A 27185-nucleotide genomic window follows, 5' to 3' on the forward strand; every position below is an offset into this window, starting at 1 on the left:
CCTCTCACCTTCTCCAGCCTCAGTACAGTCCACTGTGAAATGCGTAGGCTCATTTGCCTTCAGTCCACTTCGCTCCACGCCTGGCCCAAACACCTTGACCTTCTGGGGATGGCTACCCTGCCCGATACTGACCTAAAGAGAACATGGCAGAAAGTTATAACCAAGTTTTCTTCCACTTGGACCCAGTGACACATTGTTAGTTAGCATGGAGCCCATACCCACCAAAGGACTTGGCTTTTTCCTACAATAGCCAGGATTATGCTTCACAACCTACCCTGTAGGGGCTGTGTGGGATGTTCACGCCTCCCCAGACCACAGCGATGGTGTGCTTGATGGCCTTAACCGGGGTGTACGAGCAGGCGTACGTGCCATCCATCCGGCTCCTCATCTGGATGTCAATGGGCTGCCCTTCCCCATCCTGCAAAAGAGCAGGGGCGAAGAAAAGAAACTGGCCCTCACACGCTCTTCATCAAACAGGGCCACCATGGCTTCCCAAGACCAGCAAGTCACCACCCATCGAACGAAACAGAGAACAACTATGATAGGCACTCTCACACAATGCCATCACCACAGGTGATAAAACACTGCCTGTATTTATTTGTTTTTCATAAGAGCAAATGACCCTAATAGAAAGCCATGGCCACTCAACACTTCTTAATTTGGGGGCGCCTGGGTGGCTCAGTCGATAGAGTGTCTGACTCTTGATTTCGGCTCAGGTCACCATCTCTGAGCCCCGGCATCAGGCTCCATGCTCAGCGGGAGTCTGCTTGAGATTCTCTCCTCCCTCTGCTCCTCCCCCACTCAGGCGTGTGCTCGCACATGCTTGCTCTCTCTCTCTCTCACTAAAATAAATAACTATATCTTTAAAAAAACCTTAATTTTAATTCCTCTGTTTAAATTCAATTAGATTAGATAAACATATTTAATAAATTCTTATTTCCAAACCTCTGGTCATGGCCTAAGGAGCTTTGGCCACACTAAAGGACATGTACAGGGAAATCTGAAATCAAGCCTTGTTTCCAAAGAATACAAATCATAAAGATGAAAAAAGCAACCTGCTTTATATAGTAGAATCCCATTTAATCCTCCCATAACCCCAAGAGATAAACATTCTTATTATTCCCAATGTGTGGATGAATAAACTGAGGGTCAGATGAACTGAGCAACCTGCCATTACAGTGACAGATGGTGTCGCCTGATAATTACCTGCACGGGTGACCCCTGGAAACTCACCTGAGCAAATATCTTTAAGGGAGCTTTTCCAGCATCCTTAGGATCCACGGTGAATTCACACAGGTTGTTGACAATGCACCCAGCTTTCTCCAAACCTGGCCCGTAGGCTTGGACCTGCGGCAGAGGGCCAATAATGATTCTTTCTGTGCATGCCCCCACGAAACCCCTATGTCACGACCAGTGACCAGGGAACAAGATAACAGAACCAGCTGTGTCTGGTTCCACAGTACCTGCGTAACAGGATGGTTAGGGAAGGAAAATGCTCAAGTAGGTTGTAACTCAAAAACTCAGAACAGTATCATTCACCTCCCAGGAGGAAGAAAACTCTCGAAAACCAAGCCCCAAACTAGCCTGGGGCTCCTTGCCTTATTCTGAGCAGGTATAGACAACTTCTAATAACCAGGGCAGAGCTCTCCAGCCATGACCAGCTTCAGTGTTCCCACATTGAGGGGGCTCAGAACCTTTACCACAGACATTCCAAAGGTTTACAGCTTCCAGAGGACAAAGGACCAGCCGTTGGCCAAGGACCGGCCCAGACCGACACCGGCCTATAAACAGCTGCCCGTGTGGGCCAGGGCAGCACAATGGGGGTGTGGAGGCCTCCTCCTAGCAGCCGGGCTGCCTCCGACTCGATGCTGATCAGCCTCCTAAGAGTGTGACAGAAGCTCTTAGAAACACTGCTCCGATTTAAGAGAAGGGAGCTGGGGAGGAAAAAAACACCTTTCATTTATGAAGAGTAGCACTGGGCTAAGGGCTGTCTTTATGCACGTTAGCTCCTTGAATCATCCCGGAAACACTGGGAAGCAGACACTGCTATCATTCCCATTTTAAAGAGAAAGAATCCAGAGTCAGAGAGGTAAGTGACTTGCCCAGCATTAGAAGAGTACGAAGTGGTACTATCAGGGTTCCAACTCAGACCGGTGTCCTTCCTAAGCTCTACATGGCTCCTCACTGCCATCCCTCAGCATGCTGCTTAGGGTCACGTGCTGGGTACCACAGAGAGGGCCAGGAGCCAGGAAGAGAGCCCCAGAACATGACAAACAGACTCACCAGATCCGGGTTGTAGTCTCCCGCAGCCGGGTGGATGAAGGCCATGTATGGGCTGTCCTTGATGTCTTCGTCATCACACATGATGTGAACGGCGTATTCGCCAGGTTCCTTGGGCCAGTACTTGACATCACATGACCCATCATTCTGGTCATCATACTCAATCTTCGCTTGGGAGGGGCCTTCAATGGCAAAGCCTGGGGGACAGGATGAGACGGACCCCCTGGTTGCATGGTGGAAAGAACCTATTCTATGCTACTACCAGCTCACTCCCTCAAAGCAAATATCAGCCAGAAGACTGAAATCTGTGTCCCTTTCCCACAAAACCAAGCCTACTGAGTCTTCAGTAGACGTGGAAGGTTGGATTGTATACTGCTTTTTGGGGTTTTTTGTTTTGTTTTGTTTTAAACATCATCTAACAAGGAAGGTCAACCAAAACCTTAAATCAATGCCCACCCTTTGCCCCATCAAATCCACTTCCGGGCTCTCGTCTGAAGGAAATAATCAAGGATATGCGTAAGCAGTTAGATACAAAGTATATGTACTCAGCTCTGTTTCTACAGGAAAACCGTGGAAATAACTGGAGAGCCTAACGGTAGACATAACCATGCAATCGAATTCCAGAGAAGCCACGGAAAATCAAGACATAGCCTACCATTATCTGAGGCAGGAAGATAGAAAGATTACCCCTAGATATTTTTAGATGAATATTTATATGTGCATGTATAGAAAAAAAGCCTAGAAGAATATGCCAAAAGGTTTAATATCATACCAAAACATTAATTCTTTCTCTAGAAGGAAACACTAAAGCTGATTTCTTCTTTTCCCAGTTGGCTTATTTTTACTACCTAAAACAGATAGTCATCAAACTATGGCCATTGGGCCAAACTGACCCACTACCTGTTTCCGTACATAAGGCTTTGCTGGGACATAGCCACATTCCTTCACGTAGGTCCTTTCTCTGGCTGCAGCAAGGAGACTATGGCCCACAAGACTAAAATAATATTTGCTCTCTGGGCCTTATTAGAGCAGGTTTGCTGACCACTGTTCTAAAGTGATCCTATATACATCAGATGTGTATTTCAACTATACTTTTCTGCTCCAAAGAATATTTATTCTCCAAATTTCTAATTTCAGCAAAATTCATTTAATCATCTAAACTCTAAACTCAGAATCATTCAACAATATTTGCTGAGTGCCTCCTGTGTTCCCAGCACTGTTTCAAGCACAAAATCCACAGAAGGCCTCTACCTTGGGTTTAGCAGACGAATGAATTAAGAGGCAGAGGGCAACTTGAAGGGCAAGAGGAAAATGAAAACTGCAATCCCACAGCGGTATCAAGAGTTGGACTTGGGGGGTCAGGAGGCCAGAAGGCTAAGGATAATGAGGCTTGGAGGAGGCCCCACCTCTCAGTCTGACACTGGGACCAAGCCTCATGTCATCTCAGCCCTCCAGAAGCTGCTTCCACCTACCTAGAGACCCCACTTCAGAGCCAATAGACTCAACCACGAAGTCCGCCGACCGCCCAACAATCCCACTGTGGAGGCCAGGGCCCCATGCACGAACTTTCTGCATGCCTGCTTCAGGGCCAACTTGAACCTCAAAGGGGCTAGAAGACAAGGAACAAAAAGCATCAAAGACGAGCAAAGAAGGGACTAAATACAGCCATAAGCTGTTTACACATATTTTTTCCACTCCTTTTACCTAGAGTCGCAACGTCCAGCCAAGTCCTTCCTCCACACAGGTGCCCCCACAGCCATTGTTATGTCAACAATATAACGTACTGTGGCTGCCTCGGGGCACTCAGGTGGCCACTAGCTGAGCACTCAAGACACCCTGCCTCATGCTATCCTTCTGATCCTTCACCTTTTGAGTGTAGGGCTCACCAGGCTGTGAGCCCTGGAAGGTAAGAGAGTGCCTACTTTCCTATATCCTGTGTATAGTATATGAACAAGGGGCACCCGGGTGGTGTGGTCGGTTGGGTGTCTAACTCTTGGTTCAGCTCAGGTCGTGATCTCAGGATCCTGGGATCGAGCCCCACACTGGGCTCCACGCTCAGAGTAGACTCCGCTTGAGATTTTCTCTCTCCTTCCCCCTTCGCCCCTCCCACTTGTGCTCTGTCTCTCTAAAATAAGTAAGTAAAATCTTTTTTTTTTTTTTTAAAGATTTTATTTATTTATTTGACAGAGATAGAGGCAGCCAGCGAGAGAGGGAACACAAGCAGGGGGAGTGGGAGAGGAAGAAGCAGGCTCATGGCGGAGGAGCCTGATGTGGGGCTCGATCCCGGAACGCCGGGATCACGCCCTGAGCCGAAGGCAGGCGCTTAACCGCTGTGCCACCCAGGCGCCCCTAAAATAAGTAAGTAAAATCTTAAAAAATATATTGTAAGAAGAAAACTATTTATTTCACACATGAACGAATGAGCTTTATTATTATTATTATTTTTTTAAACGAATGAGCTTTAACTTTAGTGTAGGAGAGTAAAAAAAAGCCAAGGCGGTGCCCGGCTGGCTCAGTTGGTACAGCATGTAGCTCTTGATCTTGGGGGTGAGTTTGTGCCCCATGTTAGGTGTAGAGATTGTTTAAATAAATCTACTTTTATTTTTTATTTTTTTTTAAAGATTTTATTCATTTATTCGTGAGAAACAGAGAGAAAGAGAGAGAGAGAGGCAGAGGCAGAGGCAGAGGAAGAAGTAGGCTCCCCGGGGAGCCTGATGTGAAATTCGATCCCAGGACCTTGGGATCACGACCTCAGCCGAAGGCACATGCTTCACGGACTGAGCCACCCAGGTGCCCCAACTTTAAAAAAAAAAAATCTTAAAAAAAAAAAAAAGTTTGCTTAGATTCTCAGAACCCTATCATCCAGCTTTTTCTCAAGGTAAATGGAATCTATTCAGAGTTTAAAGCTGCCCCAGGGGAGCTGGGAAACACGTGAACAGGGGAGGGTAACTGTGATGCCCGCAGGGCAGAGCTGTAGACTGCGTCCCTGGGCTCCTGACTGCTCTCACGTAGAGAATTTTAATGTAAACCATGGCAGCTTTCACCCCATGGCATTCCTGAACAGAGGCACACATTGAAAGAAAGAGAATCTTAGTTTATATAAGGGTGTATAGACACACAGCCCATTTGCTCTCTATTACTGCTCCTTCTGGCTTCCCTGCCACCCCCAGCCCCAAACCACCAGCATTTGATTTAAAGCAAGGCAACCGAAACCCCAGTGACTTTCTGCTGTTTTTGAGAACAGGCCAAATGTCTGTGTGCTGTTCCGAAAAAAAAAAGAAAAGTTTTCAACAAAGCAATCTCTTTCCCTCCTGCAGCCTGGGAAGCCACTACCGTGAGCCTGCCCTGGGCCGAGCACGTCTCCAGAGAAGACGCAACTCCAGCTGGAGACTCACCTCTTTGGAATGTGGTGTCCCCCCCATGTGATGGCGATGCTGTATTTCCCCGGGGTGCTGGGGTAATACTCGAACGCATAGACTCCATCCAGAAAGCCTTTCTGTTTCACCAGCTCCTCCAGACCCTCTGTGGGAAGAAAGCACACCATCTTTCCAAAGCAATTCCAGGCTCACAACAAGAATCGAAAAGACAAGAACAAAAAGGCAGCAATAGCCATAAGCCATCAGCCACACAGGGAAGCCAAGTGGGCTGCCTCGGAATGTGACACCCTCAAAACCTGGGAGATTAATCCAAGCCTAAAAATAGACCCATCTCTGCGTTAAAGGGTGGTTTTGGAAAAGGAAGATTTCCCAGCTCACTGGCTTTCGAAGACTCTCTGAGAGCCTTATATAGAGGTGGGGGCCAAGAGGTCCTCGACCTCCTGGGTCTGTGTAAAGACAAATCGAGTCGTATCTTAATTTTTGTTAACGATCATAGCTAGCTGTCTTAGCCTCTCACAGCCGGAGGAGGGACGGAGCCCTTACGAGTATCTGGCATGGGTTTCAGCGTACTGTCCTGGCACATCTTTTATAGAGCTGGACAGCACACGTGAGAAACTCCCACGTGCTATCTATAAGAGGACAGGTTTCAGGTGCTGTTCCACCAACTCCACACCAAGCCATCAGGTAGGAACTTGTTTTATGTGGAGCCCTGAGGTCTGGCTGGGAAAGCCACTTAGTCAAGCGAGAATCCAAGGTCAGGGAAAAAAAAAAAAAAAGCCTCCTTGACTCCTGTAGCAACAAGCCAGCAGGGAGGGCAGCCCTTGAGCAGCCTGGCTCCAGGTCTGGGCAGTCTAGAACCTTGGCCACCCTTTGAACACAGCCTTCCCCACAGCTTGGTGCTCTGAGATCAAATATTAACTTTCTGGAGCTCAGCGCACTCCCACTCAGCCTGTTGGGGATACAGAGCGGGGGAGCAACGCAGAGGCCACACACATTCCCAGGAGGCACGAGCCCACTGAGGGCTGCTATGCCTGCAGCCAGTAACGCAGTACTGCTGCTCCGTGGCTGGGGCAAACACGGACAGAGCAGACACTCATCCTCACGTCTGCGGCCTCCTTTCCCGAAAAGGGAAGAAGGAGTTGCAGAGTGCAACCCACCCCTCCACGAACAGCATTTATCTACAAAGAAAACTTAATCTTAGGGAATTTTATTTTCCTTCTATAAGCACTGATCATAGTAATTAGGTACTTGGCATAATTTCATAGTCTATAAAATGCAACCTGTAGTGGGAAAATTACTGGCTTTGCAGACTGTGCTTGAATTCCAGCTCAGATGCTTACGAGCTGTGTGACCTGGGGCAAGACCCTTCCTCTCAAGCCCATGTTTCCTCAAATAAAAAATAAGCCACTTCAGGTTGTCATTCCAAGGATAGCACTTCCCAAACTCCATTACATCACTGCTTTTTCTATTCCCAGAAGCCTTAATATGGGAGGCTGTCAAGCCACCACTGGTCCCACTGCACCCAGGGCAGACGTAACTAATCGATCACTGCCTCCTTCCCCACGGAGCCCAGATAGCCTCAACTCTTTGACACAGCTCTCTCTGGAATCGATCAAAACTGGCTGTGGGATGAAATCCATACGCCATGGCTGCAAAGCCGGCCCAAGTCACAGCTGAGAGGGGGAAACAAAGGAACACTTACTAGGACCCTTCACGGTGACACCGAGTTCCCCACTTCCAGCTGATTTGGTATCAACCTTGAAGTCTGCAGTCTCCCGGATGCGGATGCCTTTGGGCTGCAAGCCTCGGCCACTGGCCCGGCAGGCGTTTGGACTACAGGCTGCAAACACAGTTTTGACATCAATTCAACCTTTCATTCGTTAGAGCTGAGCAAGCCAAGGTAACTTCGAGCCACCCGCCAAGAAAATGTTTGCTCTGCACAGAGAGTCTGCAGCAGCTGCCCGAGGCCAGGGGTCCTGCTCAGGGAGCACACCAGGCTAGCAAATAAGGACACAACATAACTTTGTCCAGCCACACCGCAGAGAGACCGGGGTGGGGGCGGAAGGGGGGGTTACTTTGGCAAAGAAAGAAGGCGAAGCACAGCCTGCATTCCCTGTGCTCCTGGAACCCGCTGAATCCTGGCGTTTATCCTCTCAGTGGTAAAGGAGAGTTAAATCTCATTGCCACACTCAAGGGCCCAGTAATTGGGAAGACCGAACTTTTTCAAGTCTATTTGGAAAATACGGCACTTGAAAACATCTGACCATGTTCCAAACTTTGGATCGGCCATTTCTAAAAGTTGAAATGTGATCGTCTTCCACATGAAAAGCCAGAGGGTAGCTCAAAAAGAAACCAGTTCAACCCCACCTCGGCCAAGGCAGACAAACATTTTAGCGCTCTCAGCAGGTAATCGGAATGTGGGTGGCTACAAATGCAACAATTAGCAATAAACACCACTCTCCATTTGACTTCCGGATCTAGTTTAAAAACCTAAAGTCAGAAGTCTAAAACTTAAGGACCAAAGTAGCTTCTAGTAATTTCTTAGGTCCACATGAGAGGTCCACAAAACTACCATTCCATGGGGGTCATTTGAAGGTTGATCAAATGCATCCTTGTACCCTAGGGATTCTTTGCCAACACAGGGAACCTTTTTAAGTATAGAAATGAGAGAGCAGTGGGTAAAATGTCATGTTTACTAAGTAGCTTTTCCTTTCCAAATCTAACGCTGCACATTTGACAGTTCTCTATGCCAGGAGCGGGATCACAGACTCCTGAGGATGAAACTCTTTACTCCACAGAAAGAAGATAATGCCTCCCCTGGTCCCTCCTCCCGGCGATGTCCTCAGCTGGCTATTTGGCAGACAACTGCTTCTGGAAAAGACATGCCCACCGTCTAACAGTTAGAGAGGATTTAGGTGGTTCATGGATGAACATTAGTTTATGGCCACATTTTATGGCAAGTGACATTGGTTTCCCATTGTGAAAGTGGGATGATTCTTTTTAATATAAAATCAGTTAAGTAGCGGAAGTACGTCAAAAGAAAACCCCTATCAATTAAATTCTAAATAGTACAAGTGATGGATGGACACGCCAGAGATGAAAAGCATCGTCCACGAGTGAGAGGAAGTCAGAGAACAGTATTAGAACAGGAAAGCTGTTAAAAATGCTTTCTTGCATTAGGTCAAAGAGAGTTTTGTTTATGAATATGTTGGTTTTATTTTTTTTTCTTTGTCAAAAGGAGAAAAGTTGGTCATACCAGAAATAAGTCACAACAGGATGACAGGACTTCCCGCGGAGGGTTTTAATGTGCCTTAAAAAAAACAACCGAACACTCATGGAAATTCTGAACATCGGTAATAGTCTCAACATCAAAAGGGTAACTGCTCAGTTCATATAAACACTAAATGGGGCTAAAGAAAACCACCAGATTCTCCATCATTTTGAGATGTTTTAGACAGGTTTCAATGTAATTAGAGGGTGGGTTTGGGGTCCAGCTGGACAAGTGTGCTGACGTCCATACTGTCATGTCCTGAGGTCACCAACAGCACGGGCCCAGCTGAAGTGTGCGAGAAGCACAAGAACTGGCATGGAAATCCCACTCAACCAGCCCTTACCCAGTGAGATGCCTTTGGCCCAGTGCTCTCAGTTAGGAAGCCAACAGCTTCAGGGTCCAGGCTGACCCAGAGGCAGGATTCAGAAGAGGAAGCCAGCTCTACAGACGCAGAGGCAGAGGACAGAACAGGGAAAGGCAAGTATTGGTTAGAAAAGGCAGCAGAGTTGGAAAACAAAACAAAAAGAACAACCAAGTCAGAAGGAAAAGGAGTCTAACGTTAGAGAAAAATGCATGATCTCACTGCAGAAGGGGTTTAGCAGCAGGGTCAAGGGGTCAACAGAGACCTGGGTTCTCCTTCTACGGATGCCTAGTCTGTACTGATACCTTAATGTCGTCTAAGCCTCGGTGTCTCCACCTGCAAACTGGAGATCAACACTAGTGCGTGGAACACGCTGGCTGGTGTAATGATTAGATGCAGTGGTGCTGAGTGCATGGCAGCCAGTAAAGGCCAAGCAGTGGGGGTCACGGGGCAGTGCCACAGACGCTAACCTCAGCCACAGACACCAACAGCCCAAATGGCCTCAGTCCTGCATCTCTCAGGACAACTCTCCTGTATGAGTGTTTTGGGGAGGATTCAATGAGTTAATATAAGTGAAGTACTTAGGTCATTGCTCAGCTCACAGGAAGATGTTAGTATTAATATCTTGAGGACAAGGCAAGCCACTTCCCACCGAAGGGGCCCTGGCAGGAAGGGGACAGGCGTGAGTCCAGCATGGCCCCCACTCTTCTCCTGGCCTCAGAGCCCAGCTGTGCACACAGTCAGCCTCAAGGCCAGAAGCAGGTATAGCTGGCCACCCCAGCACTCACCTTCCCCGACCTGCACGACGAAGGGACTCTTGGGAATGGTGTCCCCTGCGAAGGAGACCTTGACCACATGGGGGCCGGGCTGCACTGGTTTGTACACACATCGATACACCTGGTTTCCTTTATCTTCCACCAGCAATTCCACAGTGTTCTTCCCCTGGGGATCCTGCACCTCAACACCAATGTCACCCACACCAGCACCTGGAAGAGAGCAAGCGTTCCAGGAGCCCAGGTCACCTTCTCAGAACACTTGCTGCGATCAGCGCAGGTGCAAAATGCAGACAGAAGGAGACAGGCGCTCAGAAGGTGCACACCAAGATGCTGACAACTGTTTTCTGGTTAGGGGCGGAGGCTCATAAACTTTCCTTTTTCTCCCATTCTCTATTTTTAAATTTTTCTACATTGAAAAGAAAGGTGACATTTCAAGAACTGTATCATAAAAAAAATTTTTTTAATTGTGTCTTATCATTCCTCCCCCGACCCCGGACCTCGCATAGAATTTGGTCTAGTAGAGATTCTTTTTTTTTTTTTAATTTCATTTATTTATGAGAGACAGAGAGAGAGAGAGAGAGCACGCACAAGTGGGGGGGGAGGGGCCAAGGGAGAGGGAGAAGCAGACTCCCCACTGAGCAGGGAGCCCAATGTAGGGCTTGATCCAGGATCCCGGGATCATGATCTGAGCCAAAGGCAGACGCTTAACCAACTGAGCCACCCAGGTGCCCCTAGTAGATGATTTTTAAAACTTACTTTCTTTGAAACAGTTATTTAGCCAAGGCAGAAATGTGTACATAAACTGACTGACTATTAATAATCAAAGTCAAGCTTGAGTGTAAGATCTTAAAGAAAAGCTGGTTTGGGGGGGCGCTTGGGTGGCTCAGTCAGTTAGAGGTGTCTGCATTCGGCTCAGGTCATGATCCAGGGTCCTGGGACCGAGCCCCACATCAGACTCTGCTCAACAGGAAGCCTGCTTCTCCCTCTCCCTCTGCCTGCTGCTCCCCCTGCTTGTGCTCTCTCTCTGTGTCAAATAAATAAAATCTTTAAAAAAAGAAAAAGAGAAAGAAAAGAAAAGCTGGTTTTGAAAAATCTATAAATATAACCAACACACTTGAAAAAGGGTACTTTTGTTGGCAGTGGTTTGATTTAAAAGACAAAAGGTCAAGCATCCCAAGCCTGGGGTCCCGGAGGATTATCTCAGGCTCCGGAAGAAAGCCTGACCCACAACACCTGCTGTGTAGATGTCGAAGTAGGTGGGCTTATTGGCGATGTTGCCGGCAGCTTCCACGCCTGGGCCTTTTGCGGTGACTTTACTGGCATCTCCCTGCGCCTTGTCGACATTCACTTCAAATGGGCTCTTGGAGATGTGCTGTCCTGCAAAGAGGACTGTAACCTACGAGTGACAGATAGATGTGATATAATCACTTCTCCCTGCCCAGGGAGACCCCATCTCAAGCCACATGCATTGACAATCTTCTCTTCCATCCTCTTAACTGTCCACACAAAGGTGGCTGGAACCAGGAGCTCTGGTTAAGTGGCCTGAGTAGGACTCCCACCTGGCTCCATCCACCACATGGCTGGGTCTGGGACATTATGCCTTTAGCGAACTGAAAATGCTTACATCAGGTAAGTGTGGCCTCTAGAATAGGAGGCGAACCAATACTTCTTTCTACTTGAATCTGTAGACATTGGACCCTTGAAGGCAGCTGCAGAAGGGGCCACTGTCCCCCCAGAGTACAAAGCATAGTTCCAGGATTTCAAACCTAGAGTCAAATGTTTTTCAAGGGACCAAGATCATTCATGTGAGATACAGTATAGATTTTTATCTAAAATCTGAGTCAGTCCTCATCTTTTAAATTTTAAGGGGTATGGAGTTGGATTTCATATGAATCGAATAAATTAATTATATCATAAATGTTCCCTTCAAGTTGATTTTTTTTTTCCAAATTCCTGATGTCCTCAGGGTTTAAGAAAAATCAATAGCCATGATTCCAGGTGAATTCACTAAAGGCCAAGATAGTAAGTACAGTCTGTGTCTCAAAATATTGGCATGGTACACAGGGATTGACCTGTGTGTGCTGCTGCAGGCTTTCTTTTAAGGAAAGGGACACTCCTGGATCACTCTACTCTGTTGCAAGACTCCCTGGACCCCTGTCCTATAGGCCAACTAGACACCCACTCAAACAGAACTCAAGATGTTGCCGAGACAAAGGGCCTGGGGGCTAGACCCCCACCATTTCTCCAGGTGTGTGACTGGGCCATTGGCCTCAACTATATTCAACTGGCCCTCTCCACACTTAGGCTTCAATACGGATAGACTCTCCAGAACACCCCAAAGGGGAATATCAAGAAAGTATTGAAGACAACCCACAGCTTAGCATCTATACCCCAGATGTGTAGCTATAACCATTTGTTACCCAGACGGAGTTAAAAACAATCTTATATTGCAAAGAACTGAGTAGAATTCAACCTTCCTAAGATATCCTCTTACACACATACTGACACAAGCCCCGAAGAGCAGTCCAAGCAACAGCCATGACATCTCATCTTACTTTGTGCAACCCGGTGACCTTGGGCAGATACTCCACAGAGTATGTCTTGTTCTTGTCGCTGTCGGGGGTCACCTGTGCCTAGGACAGAAAATGAGCAATAGTTAGAGAAGGTGCTGGGTGTCAGTAAAAGTATGCCGTGCCAGCCAAGGCCCCGTGGTGAGTTGCCAGGTCAGGAACCTGTCCTGGCTATGTCCCGCCCCACCACGGCTGAAGGATGTCCCAGGAAAGCGGCAGCCGAAAGTCACAGAAACAGAGTCATGTGGCCCGACTGTATAACCAAGTCATAACTCCCCATTGTCCCAGGGCTGGAACTCAGTAGACGAGAGGGACCATAAAGCAAGTCACTTCAACCTTTGGTGGCTCAGTAATTATTAAGAGCTTATGAAATGCCAAGCCCAGTGTCAGGTACCAAAAAGAAAACAAAACAGGTATAATCCCTGCCCCAGGGGGAGACACAGACCATATGCCAGTAAACTTAGAATTTCAGATGGTGCTAAGCACTAGGAATAACATTGAGTCTTAAGAAAGTAAGTAGAAGGGATGGCCTTGAGGGAGGAACCAAGGATAGTCAGCCTGGAAAGACAGTAAAGCATCAGTTTTGTTATTGTTATTTTGGGCATGAGCATCTAAAACCTCAATTCACAAGGCCTTTGCTAAATCCAAAGTATCCTTTGTTTTGTTAAACATTATAAGAAAACAAAAAAACGAAAAAAAAAAAACAAAACCACTGTGTCCTTGGGTATCAATTTCTATTACCTTACAAGGCACAGCCCTTGGGCAACTACTTTGACTGCTCTAAGCCTCAGGATTCTTTTGGTAAAAAACAATTTTTGTTGTGAGCTTTAATGAGGAAAGTGGAAAGCACGGTCCCTGGGCCTCTTACAAGCCCCAAAAGTTCCGTGGAATGGAGCATCTTCCAACCTACCTCCTCTTTGTTCCCTTCTGGGTCCTCAACGAACACCATCACGTCTCCTTGCCCAGCACTGATGGTGTCCACAGTGAACTTGGCCGGCTGTTTCACCATGTTTCCTGTAGGCTCGATTCCTGTCAGGTTTACACAGGCACATTACAAGCGGGGTGGGGCTTTGACATAGACCATTCATCACCCACCATGTTTCCTTCAGGGAACTGAGAGATGGGACCCAGCCCTGCAGCTGCCATGTGGGAGACAGGGACGCCTGTGACGAGGATTATCAAACAGGTCAAAAACCCTAAATTTGTCCTTGTTATTTTATTTTATTTTAAGTTTAATTTTATTTTACTATTTAAGTAGGCTCCATGCCCAGTATGGAGCCCAATGCAGGTCTTGAACTCACGACCCTGAGACCAAGACCTGAGATCAAGAGTCAGATGCTTAACTGACTGAGCCACCCAGGAACCCCTGTCTTTGCTATTTAAGCGATATCTGAATCTGAAATATTCAGAGCAATTCAGTCAGAAGTCTATACAACCATGAAAAACAATACAGTAACTACGAGTGGGGTTTGCCCTGAGGGAGATAACATGGAGGAAGGAGGAATGAGGTGTGGGAGAGCAGTTCATTTTTCATTAAAGACCATTTTGCATTACTTGAAATGCTTAAAAATGTCATTCGATCAATATTTTTTAATTAAACTATTTATTTCAAGATGATTGAGCAAATTAATTTGAGTGATTTGCATGGAGGTGAAAGAAATAATACCTTTTCTCCAGTTCCGCAAATGGTTACACGGTACAAAACCCTAGTAGCGTATCACAAGGATCCTAGGCTTGACACAGTCAGATCTAGAACATTTCCATCCCCACGGGGATCCCTCATGTTGCCCTTTTATAGCCATACACACTCCCTCCCCACCCTACCCTCTCCTTACCCCAACAACCCCTAATCTGTTCTCTATCTCCATGATTTTATCACTTCTACAACGTTATATGAATGGACTCCCACATTATGCAACCTTTTCAGGTTGGCTTTTTCCACCAACCATGATCTTTTGTAGATTCATCCAGGTTGGTGCCTCTATCAACAGTTGTTCTTTTATTGCATATTCCACGATATGAATGTACCACCACGTGTTTAACCATTCACCCACTGAAGGACATCTGGATTGTTTCCAGTTGTCTATTACTGATAAAGCTGCTATAAACATTCGTGTACAGGGCTGTGTATGAACATAAGATTTCATTCCTCTGGGATAAATGCCAAAGAGTGCAACTGCTGGGTTGCAAGGTAGTTGCACCTTTAGTTCTTTTAAACAAACTGCCCAACTGTGTTCTCAAGCGGCTGCATTCCCACCAGCAATGGACGAATGATCTGGATCTGCTTTCTCTGCATCTTTGCTAGCATTTGGTATTATCACTACTTTCTATGTTAGCCATTCTGATAGATGCATAGTGATTTTAATTTGCATTTCTCTTATGGCCAGTAACACCGACCATATGCTTTCATATGCTTCTTCGCCATTTGTATACCCTCTTCCGGGAAATGCCTGTTCACATCTTTTGCCCATCTTCTAACTCGATTTTTTTACCTACTGAGTTTTGAGCATTCCTTACATATTCTAGATACTAGTTCTTTGTTGGGTATGTGGCTCTCAAATATTTTCTCCCAGACTTAGGCTTGTCTTTTCGTCCTCTTACGTGCAAAGAGTTTTAAATTGCTTTATAAAAAGTTTTTGAGAGTAAAATTCAACCATTGTCTCAGTAGGATTTTGAGTTCTGTTTGAGGTGGTGTCCAGGTGGCCTGTAGAGTGGAGGCTAAGGGCACTTGTCTTGCGGGAGAGCAGAGTGATCCGGAGTGTGCCTTCACTGTGAGAAAGCCCTCGACAGCACGGTCCAATCCTCCTGTGCCAGGCCAAGACTTCGAGACACAGACCATGCTTCATGAAATTTTTTATGTTCTTAATTTTGATGAAGTCCAACTTACTGTATTTTTCCTTTTAGGGATCATGCTTTTGGTGTCAAATCCAAGAACTCTTGGTCTAGTCCTAGATCCCAAAGATTCCCTTCTATGTTGTTGATTTTCTGGAAGTTTTATAGTCAGATATGGTCCACTTCGAGTTAGTTTTTCTATAAGGTGTGAAACTTAGGCTGAGGTTTTTTTTTTTTTTTTTTTTTGGCTTATGGATGCCCAATTGCTCTGGAACCATGCATGGAAAAGGCTCTCTTTCCCCACTGAACTGCTTTTGCACTTCTGTCAATAATCAGTTTGCATAGTTGTGAAAATCTCTTTCTGGGTTCCAGATTCTGTTCCGTTGATCCATGGGTCTATTCTTCCACCAGTTATCATATGATCTTGATTTCTGTACCTTGATGAGAACTGAAATCAGGTACATTGACTCCTCCCACATTTTTCTTCTTTTTCACAATCACTTNCCCTACTGTAGTTCCTTTGCCTTGCCACATATGCTTTACACAATAATCTTTTCTCTATCTGCAAAGAATCTTGCTGGAATTTTGATAGAAACCATGCTAAACCTATGTGACAATTTGGGGAGAACTGATATTTTTACTCTTTGACTTTTTCAATCCACAAAAACAGTACGTCTCTCCATTTATGTAGGTCTTTTCGTTGATTGGTGTTAATTCTTCTCGTTAATGTTTTTTGTAGTTTTCAGCATAAAAATCGTACACACGTTTTATTACATTTACACCTATTTCTCAATTTTTGGAGTGACTGTAAATGGTATGGTATTCTTAATTTTGATGTCCTCACGTTCACTGTGGTAAACCTATATGACATACATTCCAGCATACAGAAGTACAACTGATTTCTGTATGCTGATCTTATATCCTGAGACCTTGCTGAATTCACTTATTCAAGGAGAGTTTTGGGGCTTTTTTGTATTTTGTCTTCTTTTGTTGTAGATTCTTCCGGAATTCCTACACAGACAATCAAGTCATCTACAAATAGGGACAGCTTTATTTCTTACTTTCCAGTATGTGTATCTTTTATTTCCTTCCCTTGCCTGACTGTACTCGCTAAAACCTGCATCATGATGTTGAATAAAATGGTGGTGAGCGTGGACTTCCCTGTCTTATTCCCACTCTTAGGGGGGCACACTCAGTCTTTCACCATTAATTATAATGGTAGGTGTTGACTTTGTTGATATAGCTCCTCTGTATCAAAGTGAAGAAGTTCCTCTCTAGTCCCCTTTTTCTGAGTTCTTATCATGGATGCCTGCTGAATTTGGTCAAATGCTTTTTCTGTATCAATTGATGTGATCATGTGATTTTCCTTCTTTAGCCTGTTAAGGTAGTAGATTGTCTTCATTGATTTTCTTTTTTTCTTCTTCTTCTTCTTTTTTTTTCCTTTTTTTTTTCTTCTTCTTTCTCTCTTTTTCTTTTTCTTCAACTGAGGGCTTCGAGGGGGGTGGGGGACAGGATAGACCGGTGATGGGTAGTAAGGAGGGCACGTATTGCATGGTGCACTGGGTGTTATACGCAACTAATGAATCATCGAAGTTTACATCAAAAACCAGGGATGTACTGTATGGTGACTAACATAATATAATAAAAAAACATTAAAAAAAAAAAAGCTGTGCTTCATTGATTTTCTAATAGGGTGCCAGCCTTGTATTCCCGGAATAAACTCTGCTTGGTCATGATGAATGATTATTTTCATATATTGCTGAATTCTATGTGCTACTATTCTGTTGTATGCTTTTTTTTTTTTAATTTTATTTTTAAGTAATCTCTATACCCAATATGGGGCTCCAACTTATAACCCCGAGATCAAGAGTCGCATGCTCTGACTGAGCCAGCCAGGCACCCCTATACTTTTATATCTATATTCACAAGGGATTTTTATCTGTAGCTTTCTTTTTTGGTATCACCTTTGTCTGATTTTGTTATTAGAGCAACACCAGCTTCATAAAATGAATTGGAAAAAAATAAAATCAATTGGAAAGTGTTCCCTCCTCATATTTTCTGGAAGAGATTGTGTAGAATTGGTGTTAATTCTTCTCTAAATGTTTGCTAAAATTCTCCAGTAAAACCGTCTGGGCCTGGAGGTTTCTTTTCCAAGGGCTTTTAAATTATAAATTTGATTTCCTTAATGGTTACAGGGCCACTCAGGTTATCTATTTCATCCTTCCATTCTGCTATGGAGCTTATCCACTGAGTTTTTATTTCAGTTAGTGCATTTTTAGTTCTAAAAATTCCATTTAGCGCTCCTTTTTATCTTCTATTTCCTTGCTGAGCTTTTCAATTTTTTCATTTGTTTGAAGTAGATTTGTAGGCACTTGTTGAAGCCTTTTTACAACAGCCACTCTAAATCTTTTCAAATAATTCTAACATCTCTATCATCTCAGTGTTGGCATCAACTGACTGCCTTTTTTTCACTCAGTTTGAGCTCTTACTTGGTTTTGGTATGATGAGTGATTTTTTTTTTTTTTTTTTTTTTTAACTGAAACCTGGGTATTATGTTATGCCATAAAACCTGGGTTTTATTTAAATGTTCTTTTTTAGATGCCATTTTATAATGCTGATCCAGCAGGGGAAGGGAGAGTGCACACCTCGTTACCGCCAAAGGGGGAAGACGTCCAGGTTCCCTGTTCAACCTCCACCGATACTCAAAATGAGGGGGGCTCCTCATTACTAGCAGGTGGAGGTGGGAGATCCAGCTCCCCACTAGGCCTCCACCTGTGGCCGGAAGGGGTAGGAGCACCTTACTGCTACTGACATCATCTACTGACATCTCCTTATTGCTAGGCTGTGGTGAGAGTCTAGGCTCCCCACTTGGTTCTTACTGGTAAGTGGGGGCGGAGAGGCCTCAGTTTTTCCTGGGATGCTTGGCTGTGGCAGAGTCGTTATTGTCTCACGGTGTTCTGTCCTGCTAGGCTGCCCTTTCCTGTTCCTTTGGCCAGAGAGAGCAGGCGTCTCTTTGCGCCTTCCGTGTTTTGGGTGGGTGGCTTCCCAACACCCAGTCTGATACACAGGAAGCAAAAAGAAAGCCCAGGAATTCATTACTATGTCAGCCCTCGGGTCCTGAGATCTGTAGCTGGTTTGTCTTATGCTCTTTCAGAGTCTCCTTATGTTTACCTTGTATAAAATGCCCAGGAATTTTAGTTGTACTCAGCAGAAGAATTTGGAAAAGTATTTCTACTCCATCATCCTGGGAGCAGAAGTTCAAGTATTCTCTTTTTTTTTTTTTTAAGATTTTATTTATTCATTTGACAGAGAGACAGCCAGCGAGAGAGGGAACACAAGCAGGAGGAGTGGGAGAGGAAGACGCAGGCTCCCAGTGGAAGAGCCTGACATGGGGCTCGATCCCAGAACTCCAGGATCACGCCCTGAGCCGAAGGCAGATGCTTAACGACTAAGCCACCCAGGCGCCCCTCAAGTATTCCTTTTTTAAAAGTTTTTTTATGGGGGCAGCTGGGTGGCTCCGTTGGTTAAGTGTCTGCCTTCAGCTCAGGCTCATGATCTCAGGGTTCTGATTTGGAGCCCCGTGTCGGGCTCCCTGCTCAGTGGGGAGTCTCCTTCTCCCTCTCCCTCTGCCCCTCTGTCCTTCTGCCTGCCGCGGCTCCTGCATGCGTGCTCTCTCTCTCTCTCTCTCTCTCTCTCTCTCCCATTCTCTAATAAAAAATTAAATCTTAAAAAAAAAAGTTATTTATGATGGAGAATTCCAAACCTATACAGACAGAGAGCTATCTACTGAAGCAGCCCCGGGTACCTATCACCTCGACGCCACAACTCTCGGCCAGTTCTGTTTTACATCTTCACTCTTACCTCTCCCCTCCCCCTGTATTGTTTTTATACAAATCCTAGACCTCATATCTTTATTTTTTAAAGATTTATTTTAGAGGGTGAGGGGAGGAGCAGAGGGAGAGAAAGAATCCTAAGCAGACTCCCTGCTGAGCATGGAGCCTGACGCGGGGCTCAATCTCATGACCCTGAGATCATGCCCTGAGTCGAAACCAAGAGTCAGACCCTCAAACCGAATGAGCCACCCAGGTGCCCATGGACCTTACATCTTTAATCTCTAAACATTCACTATGTATCTTTAAGAGATAGTTCTAGAATATCCACGTCAAAAGAATTAACAAAAATTCCTTAACACCATCAAATATTCAGTGTTCCTATTCCCTAGGACTCCTCACAATGAAGGGTGCTCATGGCTTGCTCTGCATGAAGGCTTCACACACAACATGGGTTTTAGGAAAGGCTTCTGCTTAGCTCATGGATGCACACTTTCAACACGCCTCACCCCGCAAGCGAGCCCTCCACAAAGATCTGCTTGTAGGTTTCCCTCACCCCCGCCCTCCATCCTGTCAGGGAATGGGTCTCAGCGAGTGGATCTCCAAGTGCCAACGGGCTGCTAACTACAACCTGGCCAATGTCCAAAAGATAAAATTTAAAAAACCTCTCAACCTTTTAGAATGTGGAGGATGAGATGTTCTCTATGCTTTTTGGTTCAGTTGGCAAAAATGTAGCAATGTGGCCACACAAGAGAGACAGAAAACTGTCCCTGCCCTCGGGTTCACCACGGGACAAAGATAGTATCTTAAGGCCCTACCCATGTGGCCTCACGTATGGCCTTCTTGCCTAAAATGGCACTTGGTCCTACTTCAAAAGAAAAAAGGGGCGCCTGGGTGGCTCAGTCGGTTAACCGTCCAACTCTTGATTTCGGCTCAGGTGATGATCTCAGGGTTGTGAGATCGAGCCCCGTGTCGGGCTCCAAGCTGGGCATGGAGCCTGCTTAAGATTCTCTCTCTCCCTCTGCCCCTCCCCACCAACACTGCCCTCCCCCACTCATGCTCAGTCTCTCAAAAAAAAGAGAGAGAGAAACAGACACAGAATTATTGTGTGATCCAGCCATCTCACTTCTAGGTATAGACGCAAAAAACTGAAAGGAGGGACTCAGATACTTGCATACTCGTGTTCACAGCAGCATTATTCACAGGAGCTAAAAGGTGGAAGCAATCCAAATGTCCGCTGATGGAAGAACGCAGGAGCAAAATGTGGCATATACGCGGGGTGAGATATTACTCAGCTTTAAAGGGGAACGAAATTCTGACACATGCCACAACATGGATGAACGCTGAAAACATTCTACTAAGTGAAATAGGCCACACGCAAAAGTACAAATATTGTATGATTCCACTTCCATGGGGTGCCTAGAACAGGCAAATTCATAGAGACAGAAAATAGAATGCTGGCTGCCAGGGGATGGGGGGGCTCTATAGTTTAATGGGACTAGAGTTTCAGTTTGGGAAGATAAAAACGTTCTGGAGATGGATGGTGGTGATGGCCTTACAACACAGTGAATGTACTTAATGTCACTAAAGGGTACATTTTAAAATGGTTAAAATAGGGAATGTTGTGTTACGCATATTTTACCAAATCAACAACAACAAAAAAAAAAAAAAAAAAAGAAAGAAAAGAAAAGAAAAAAACAGGTACCTATGCATACATACATATACGGGTGTGTTTTGTTTGGTTTGGTTTTTTTATGGTGTGTTTCCTCCACAAGGACACGCTTAAAAAAAGGCAGACGAGGGGCACCTGGCTGGCTCAGTCAGTGGAGCATGTGACTCTTGATCTTGGGGTTGTGAGTTCAGGCCCCCTGTTGGGGTGTAGAGATTACTCAAAAATAAAATCTTAAAAAAAAAAAAAAAAGGCAGATGAAGGAAATGGCAATGACTAGCCACATTCCTAACTGTAGCAAATAGTCATTTTCTAGAAAACAGCATCGTGAAAGGAAACCGTTTCACATTAACAATGGGGAAGCTGGACAGCCAGTGATAAGGTGACTGCAAACAAGCATTCCATGCCTTGATTAGCTTCAATCCACAACCAATGTTGTCGACAAGAGATTTATTTGGCTGTTTGAAGGTTGTTTTTTAGGATTTTATTTATTTATTTGAGACAGAGAGAGAACAAGTTGGGGGGAGGGGCAGAGGGCGAGGGAGAAGCAGACTCCCTGCTGAGCAGGGACTCCCCCTACCCCCCCGCCGACACAGGGCTTGATCCCAGGACCCCAAGTTCATGACCTGAGCCGAAGGCAGATGCTTAGCACCCAGGCGCCCTGGCTGTTTGAAGCTTTTTGCCATGAAGGAAGCACAACCTTGAAAAATCCGAGATTCCTTATTCTAGCTACCAGCTTTGGTTATGGCTCAGAGCAAGCAGTTTTAAAGCAAGCATGCACATGCCAGCCTTCGAGTGAATGCACATCTGGGGAGGGCTTCAGACAAAGTCCCCAGGCCCTACACGTACAAATGATCACACGGACGCCATCTCGATGCCAAAAGGAACCTCAAATGGCAACCGGGTTTCTTCCAGAACTATCAGCCTGTCTCCACTGTTCTAAATCATGCTAAAAAGACAGATGACAAGAACCTGACCACTAAGATTGAGAACCACAAACAGCACCACCGCCTTGGTTCTCCGTCACCTTAAGACTAAGCTGATACCAAGTAGGGAAATGCTATCTTCAAAGGGAATGAGTGTATGGGATATCCTGTTACAAGACAAGGGCTCTGAACTCTTCAGAAAGTCAATGTTATTAAAAACACAAACAAACTGGGGGCGGGGGAGTAGCACCTAGGTGGTGCAGTTGGTTAAGCATCCGACTCTTGGTTTTGGCTCAGGTTTTGATCTCAGGGTCGTGAGACTGGGCCCCGCATTGGGCTCCGTGCTCAGTGTGGATCCTGCCTAAGACTCTCTTCCTCTCCCTCTGCCCCTCCCCACCCCCTCTAAAAATAAATAAGTCTTTAGGGAAATATTTTTTTCAGGAAAATTATTCTAAATTAAAAGAGTCTAAAGAGGGGTGCCTGTGTGGCTCAGTCATTAAGCGCCTGCCTTCGGCTCAGGGCGTGATCCCGGTGTTCTGGGATCGAGCCCCACATCAGGCTCTTCTGCTGGGAGCCTGCTTCTTCCTCTCCCACTCCCCCTGCTTGTGTTCCCTCTCTCACTGGCTGTCTGTCTCTCTCTCAAATAAAATAAAATCTTTAAAAAAAAATTAAAAAAAATATTAGAAGAGTCTAAAGAAACAACAAATACAGTAAGTGATCTTTTTCTTTTTTAAGATTTTATTTATTTGAGAGAGAAAGAGAGAGAATGAGATGGAGAGAGAATCTGAAGCAGACTCCGCACTGAGCACAGCCCAATGTGGGGCTTGATTCCACAACCACAAGATCATGACCTGAGCTGAAACCAAGAGTCGGACGCTTAACCCACGGAGCCACCCAGACACCCCTGTAGTAAGTGAATCTTAATCAGATCTTGGTTTATAAAACAACAAAATCTATAAAAGATGATTTTAGGACAATAGGGAAATGTTCGTATACACGGGATATTAGTTGACATGAAATTGTTAAGTTTCTTACATGTGATCATGAATATTATGGTTACGCAAGAGGATGCCCTATTTTTGGGAGAGGCTTGCTGATGTACTGAGTGAACTGTCACGAAGCCTGCAACTGATGTTCAAAGAATCCAACAATCTCACATCACATAACCGAAACAAGAAGGGCTAGAGAAAACCATTATGTTAGAATGGCTAGAACTGTAGATTCTAGCAGAGGATATAAAAGATATTTTGTGTGTCTAAATGTTATCTCAACTATAGTTGTAAAAATTAAGAAATATAATGCCTTCCTTCCTTTCTCCATAAAAAAGGGAATAAACTGTATCTCACTGTGCTGGTCTTTACCAGAAACCACACTAGGCTGAAATGCGATTGTTCTTAAAAAGCTGGTGTGCTGGAAGTCAGGTGCCAACCAGGACACCGAATGCCTCAAAATGCCTTCAACCCACCATAACGTTCTGAGCAGAGCACGGCCCTGCAGCTGCCTTGGTGATCATAAACAGGAAGTCTCAGCGAGGAAGTGTCTGGGGGTCACAACAGCTCCCTCCCCACCTGGAAATCTGAAGCAGCACGAGCATGACCAAAGGAGAAATGAATCAGCAGCCAGATGACCCGGCTCCTGCTCCACCCCCATCGCTGACAGTGCTGACCCGGCTGGGCACCCCCACCGCCAGTGGATTGGGCCTCTGATTCCTCATCTGAAAAATGGGAACAACAGTCCTCTCTCCGTCCCAGGGTTACTGCACTAAAATCACAATGCAACGAGCTCATCGCTCTCCATCAGGTTAAAGCAGCAACATTTCTTAGAGCCTACACATGTGAAGCAGAAACACTGGTCAATGTTTGGTCCAACAAATGGACCTTGGGGTAAAAAACAGCTGATAAAGGAGGCCTGGGGTGTCTGAAAGGATCAGGCCTATATGTTCTTTATGCTAAGAGTCTTCCTCCTGAAGCCACATAACCATGTCTAAGACCAGAGGACAAGCCTCAAACCCAGCAAGACCAGTGCTTACCTCGGCCATAGGCCCTGGCTTTCTTCGGGTTGAGTTTGGGTTTAAGAGGAGCCCCGGGCTTGAGCTTGGCTTTGGGGAACTGGGACAGGTAAGTCATCACCGAGTGCTCGTCCACATCTGGATGAATAATTTCTTCAGGAGTGATGACCTAGAATAAAGCATGGTAGGTGAATGCCCAGCACAATTCACTTGTAACTGTCAAAGCTTTGCCAATGTCTCTTAAGCCAAGCACTACAAATTTAAAGAAACCGAGTCAACCTCTAAATTAAGTGAAATTACATTAAAACGACCTGCCAATGTCAGTGTTTTTAACCTCTTAGAGGTGTCACTCTTCCTTTTGGAAGCTGAGGACTCGCTGACAATTCTATATGTAATTTCCAGAGGTGCATGCCCACCCCCGCAAAAAAAGCTCATTCACCCTCCAGGGAAACTTTCCAGAAGGGGTAAGCTACATCAAGTGAGAAGGAAGAAGACACAAGTACACATGGGATTGGAGCATATTACCAAAAAGCACATACCCTGTCCTTTTCCTCTCCTCATCTATCCATTGCCTGCATCTCTATTAACTCCATTACTAATAAAAAATAGTAGTAAAAACAAAGAGATAACACGGTGACATATGAGATATGTGGTCTAATATCTCTTGTTACAGACTGGATGTTTATATCCTCCCAAAGTTCACATGCTGACGCCCTAACCACCTGTGTGATGGTCTTAGCAGGTGAGGCCTTTGGGAGGGTAAGTAGGTTGAGATGAGGTCATGAGGATGGAGCCGCCATGATGGGATTAGTGCCCTCATAAGAAGGGAAGACCAGACCTCTCTGTCTTTGCCATGTGAGGACACAGCAAGACGCCAGTTGTCTTAAGTCACAAAGAGGGCTCTCCTCACCAAGCACTGAATCTGCTCACATCTTGCTCTTGGACTTCTAGCTTCCAGATACGAGAAATAAGCCTCTGTTGTTTCCACCATCCAGTCTATGGTATTTTGTCATACAGCAGCATGAGCTGACTAAAATGGGTTTCAAGACACTATGAGCTGTTCAAAGACATAGGGAGGAAATGAATTTCTCCTGACATGTAGCCTAGGAGCAACCTTACGCCCATGCCGGACAGGTGGTCCCCCCTGGAGGCAGCACAGCCTCGGGTCCACTACTTGACCCAGCCCTGAACAGTACCAAAAAAATCCCTCTGCCCCCAAGAAGGGTGCTGGGGAGCTAGGATGCTACTCCTCAGACCCAACAGAAGGCTCTGTGTCAGGAACCAGGTTAACCGAATGCGGATGAACAACATATATACCCAGCTTCCCTCACTCCATGATAAAACAGAACAAAACAAAACAAACAAACAAAATCACCAGAAAACATTCTGCTATTTGGCCTTCAGCAACAAAACAGCTACTTGGGTTTCACAGTTGCCTTCACCCATTCCATAAAATGTAGGAGATGCGCTGATTTGACGTTTCTTCTAGGCAGCTCCTTCAACAACTAACTATACAGTGCCAACATCACATGAACGTCAAAAGGAGATGGTTTTCGGTTTAGGAGGAGATGAAAAACATACCACACCACTTACTAAGGGTGGAAGAGCTAAGAAATGGGCCATGAAGCAGAGACATAATGTCAAAACCAAACCAAAGAAATACAGACGAGTTTTTCTACCTCCCAAACGATCCTATTACAAAAGCCACGGAACTCAGCTCTGAACACCAACGTAGACCATAATGTAACCTGTAGTGGGGTCCTCCATCCATGGCACTGGCTACTTACAACTGCTCTTGACCAGGGCTTCAACATGGGACTGTGGGGGAGTTTTTTAGCTTCCCTGGAGAACCTTAGAAGACGGGACCTCAAGCACACAATGTGGCTACTGCCGATGGTATCCAAGAGTTACCCACTTTCCAAGTTCTCTTGTTATAGTCCTGTGATAGGATTATGAGCAATACAAATTCTTCCGCAATTGCCAATAATGGTAGGTTATCCTGGTTTAAATTTTTTTTTAAAACTTCTAAGTCCTGTGACTTCCCCTAAGATATTGGGTTTAAAAAAAGACTTTTTAAATACGTAAAAAGTGGTCAAATATTGGCCATTTCTTACAGTGCAACCCTATCATTAAAGTCTACATTTGCAGTCTGGTGTCCCAAGATAGTCTTTAAGATCTTTGGAGCAAAAATACTACAAAATTTGCCACATGTGACAAAGAGCGATGTGAAGATTTTTGAATGATCTACAAGCACCCAAGTCAAGGAGAACCTATTATTATGGGTAAACTGAGGAAGATGGGCATGTGCCAGAGGCAATACTCTTTGAAGGCCCATGCTGAGGAGGACTGTCAGACCCAAAGTGGCATCCACAGAGTGCCAGAAGAAGCTGGAGGATGGAAACAGCCTCACGGAACATGGCGCTGCTTGTACTCATACCTGTGGGACACCCAGCCAGTCGTCTGCTTGCTGCATAGCTTCCCGTGCATTATCCACAGGCTTTCGTGGATCCCACGATTCCCAGTCTGGACACAGACCTGTTAACATAACACAAAAGATTCTGTTAGTATCTGACTGAAGAGATTAAAGGAAGCCCTGTGCTTCTATTCAGCCCCCTTGGTATCTTAATTCAGAGAACAATTTCTTCCAAAAATCACGATCAGTTATATACCTTAAGGGCAAAAAGTATCACAGATATGAGTATGCCAGAGTGGAAACTATTCTGAGACTAAGCTGAGACTTCTCCTTCAGGCTCTTATGTTCTTGCATTACCATGGACATTATCTGTTCCTTGAAGTGTGGTATAAATAAAAAAAAGGTCTGTAAAACTCCTTGGGCCTGGTGCCTTTTTGCAGGAGACTTTTGTTTTCCTCCCACCACCTTCATACTTCCTGGTCACTAAATGTGTAGGATTCACACCAGCTGGATACCCTGCAATTTAACTCAAAAATCTGACATTATCTATGTGGAGTTAGTGTCAGATTCCACAGGTGGAGGTCTCAGTCCCATAAGACTGCCCTCTTCCTGCACTTTGGATGTCACCTGCAAGTCCAGGTTCTCACCTGGGCTTCTAACACACCAGCTATAAATCAGAGGTTCCCACAACTCTCCTCAATTCATTTACTAGAGTGGCTCACGGAACTCAGGAAAACAGTTTAATTGCTGATTACTGATTTATTATAAAAGGATACAACTCAAGAACAACCCGATGAAAGAGATGCTCGCGGCAAGGTATGGGAGAAGGGGTACAGAGCGTCCATCCCCTCTCAGGGTGTGCCACCCTCCCC

At 45.4% G+C, this 27185-nt stretch overlaps 1 protein-coding gene across 2 annotated transcripts in view; it reads right to left on the bottom strand.

Moving 5' to 3' along the window:
* The window catches only part of FLNB (filamin B), a 139413-nt gene that overhangs the window by 56135 nt on the left and 56093 nt on the right, over positions 1 to 27185 (bottom strand). For both annotated transcript variants that reach the window (XM_008703082.2, XM_008703081.2), the window contains exons 3-15: positions 26338 to 26435; positions 23922 to 24069; positions 13546 to 13664; positions 12621 to 12698; positions 11299 to 11461; positions 10078 to 10275; positions 7360 to 7497; positions 5676 to 5802; positions 3753 to 3889; positions 2284 to 2477; positions 1234 to 1347; positions 275 to 418; positions 9 to 132 (exon numbers count right to left, since the gene is read on the bottom strand). In XM_008703082.2, the coding sequence (XP_008701304.2) occupies positions 9 to 132; positions 275 to 418; positions 1234 to 1347; positions 2284 to 2477; positions 3753 to 3889; positions 5676 to 5802; positions 7360 to 7497; positions 10078 to 10275; positions 11299 to 11461; positions 12621 to 12698; positions 13546 to 13664; positions 23922 to 24069; positions 26338 to 26435 (1782 nt within the window). The remainder of the gene's footprint in view (positions 1 to 8; positions 133 to 274; positions 419 to 1233; positions 1348 to 2283; positions 2478 to 3752; positions 3890 to 5675; positions 5803 to 7359; positions 7498 to 10077; positions 10276 to 11298; positions 11462 to 12620; positions 12699 to 13545; positions 13665 to 23921; positions 24070 to 26337; positions 26436 to 27185) is intronic.

This window comes from Ursus maritimus, unplaced genomic scaffold (assembly GCF_017311325.1).
Source record: "Ursus maritimus isolate PB19 unplaced genomic scaffold, ASM1731132v1 scaffold_14, whole genome shotgun sequence".
In the NCBI taxonomy this organism is placed as follows: Eukaryota; Metazoa; Chordata; class Mammalia; order Carnivora; family Ursidae; genus Ursus; species Ursus maritimus.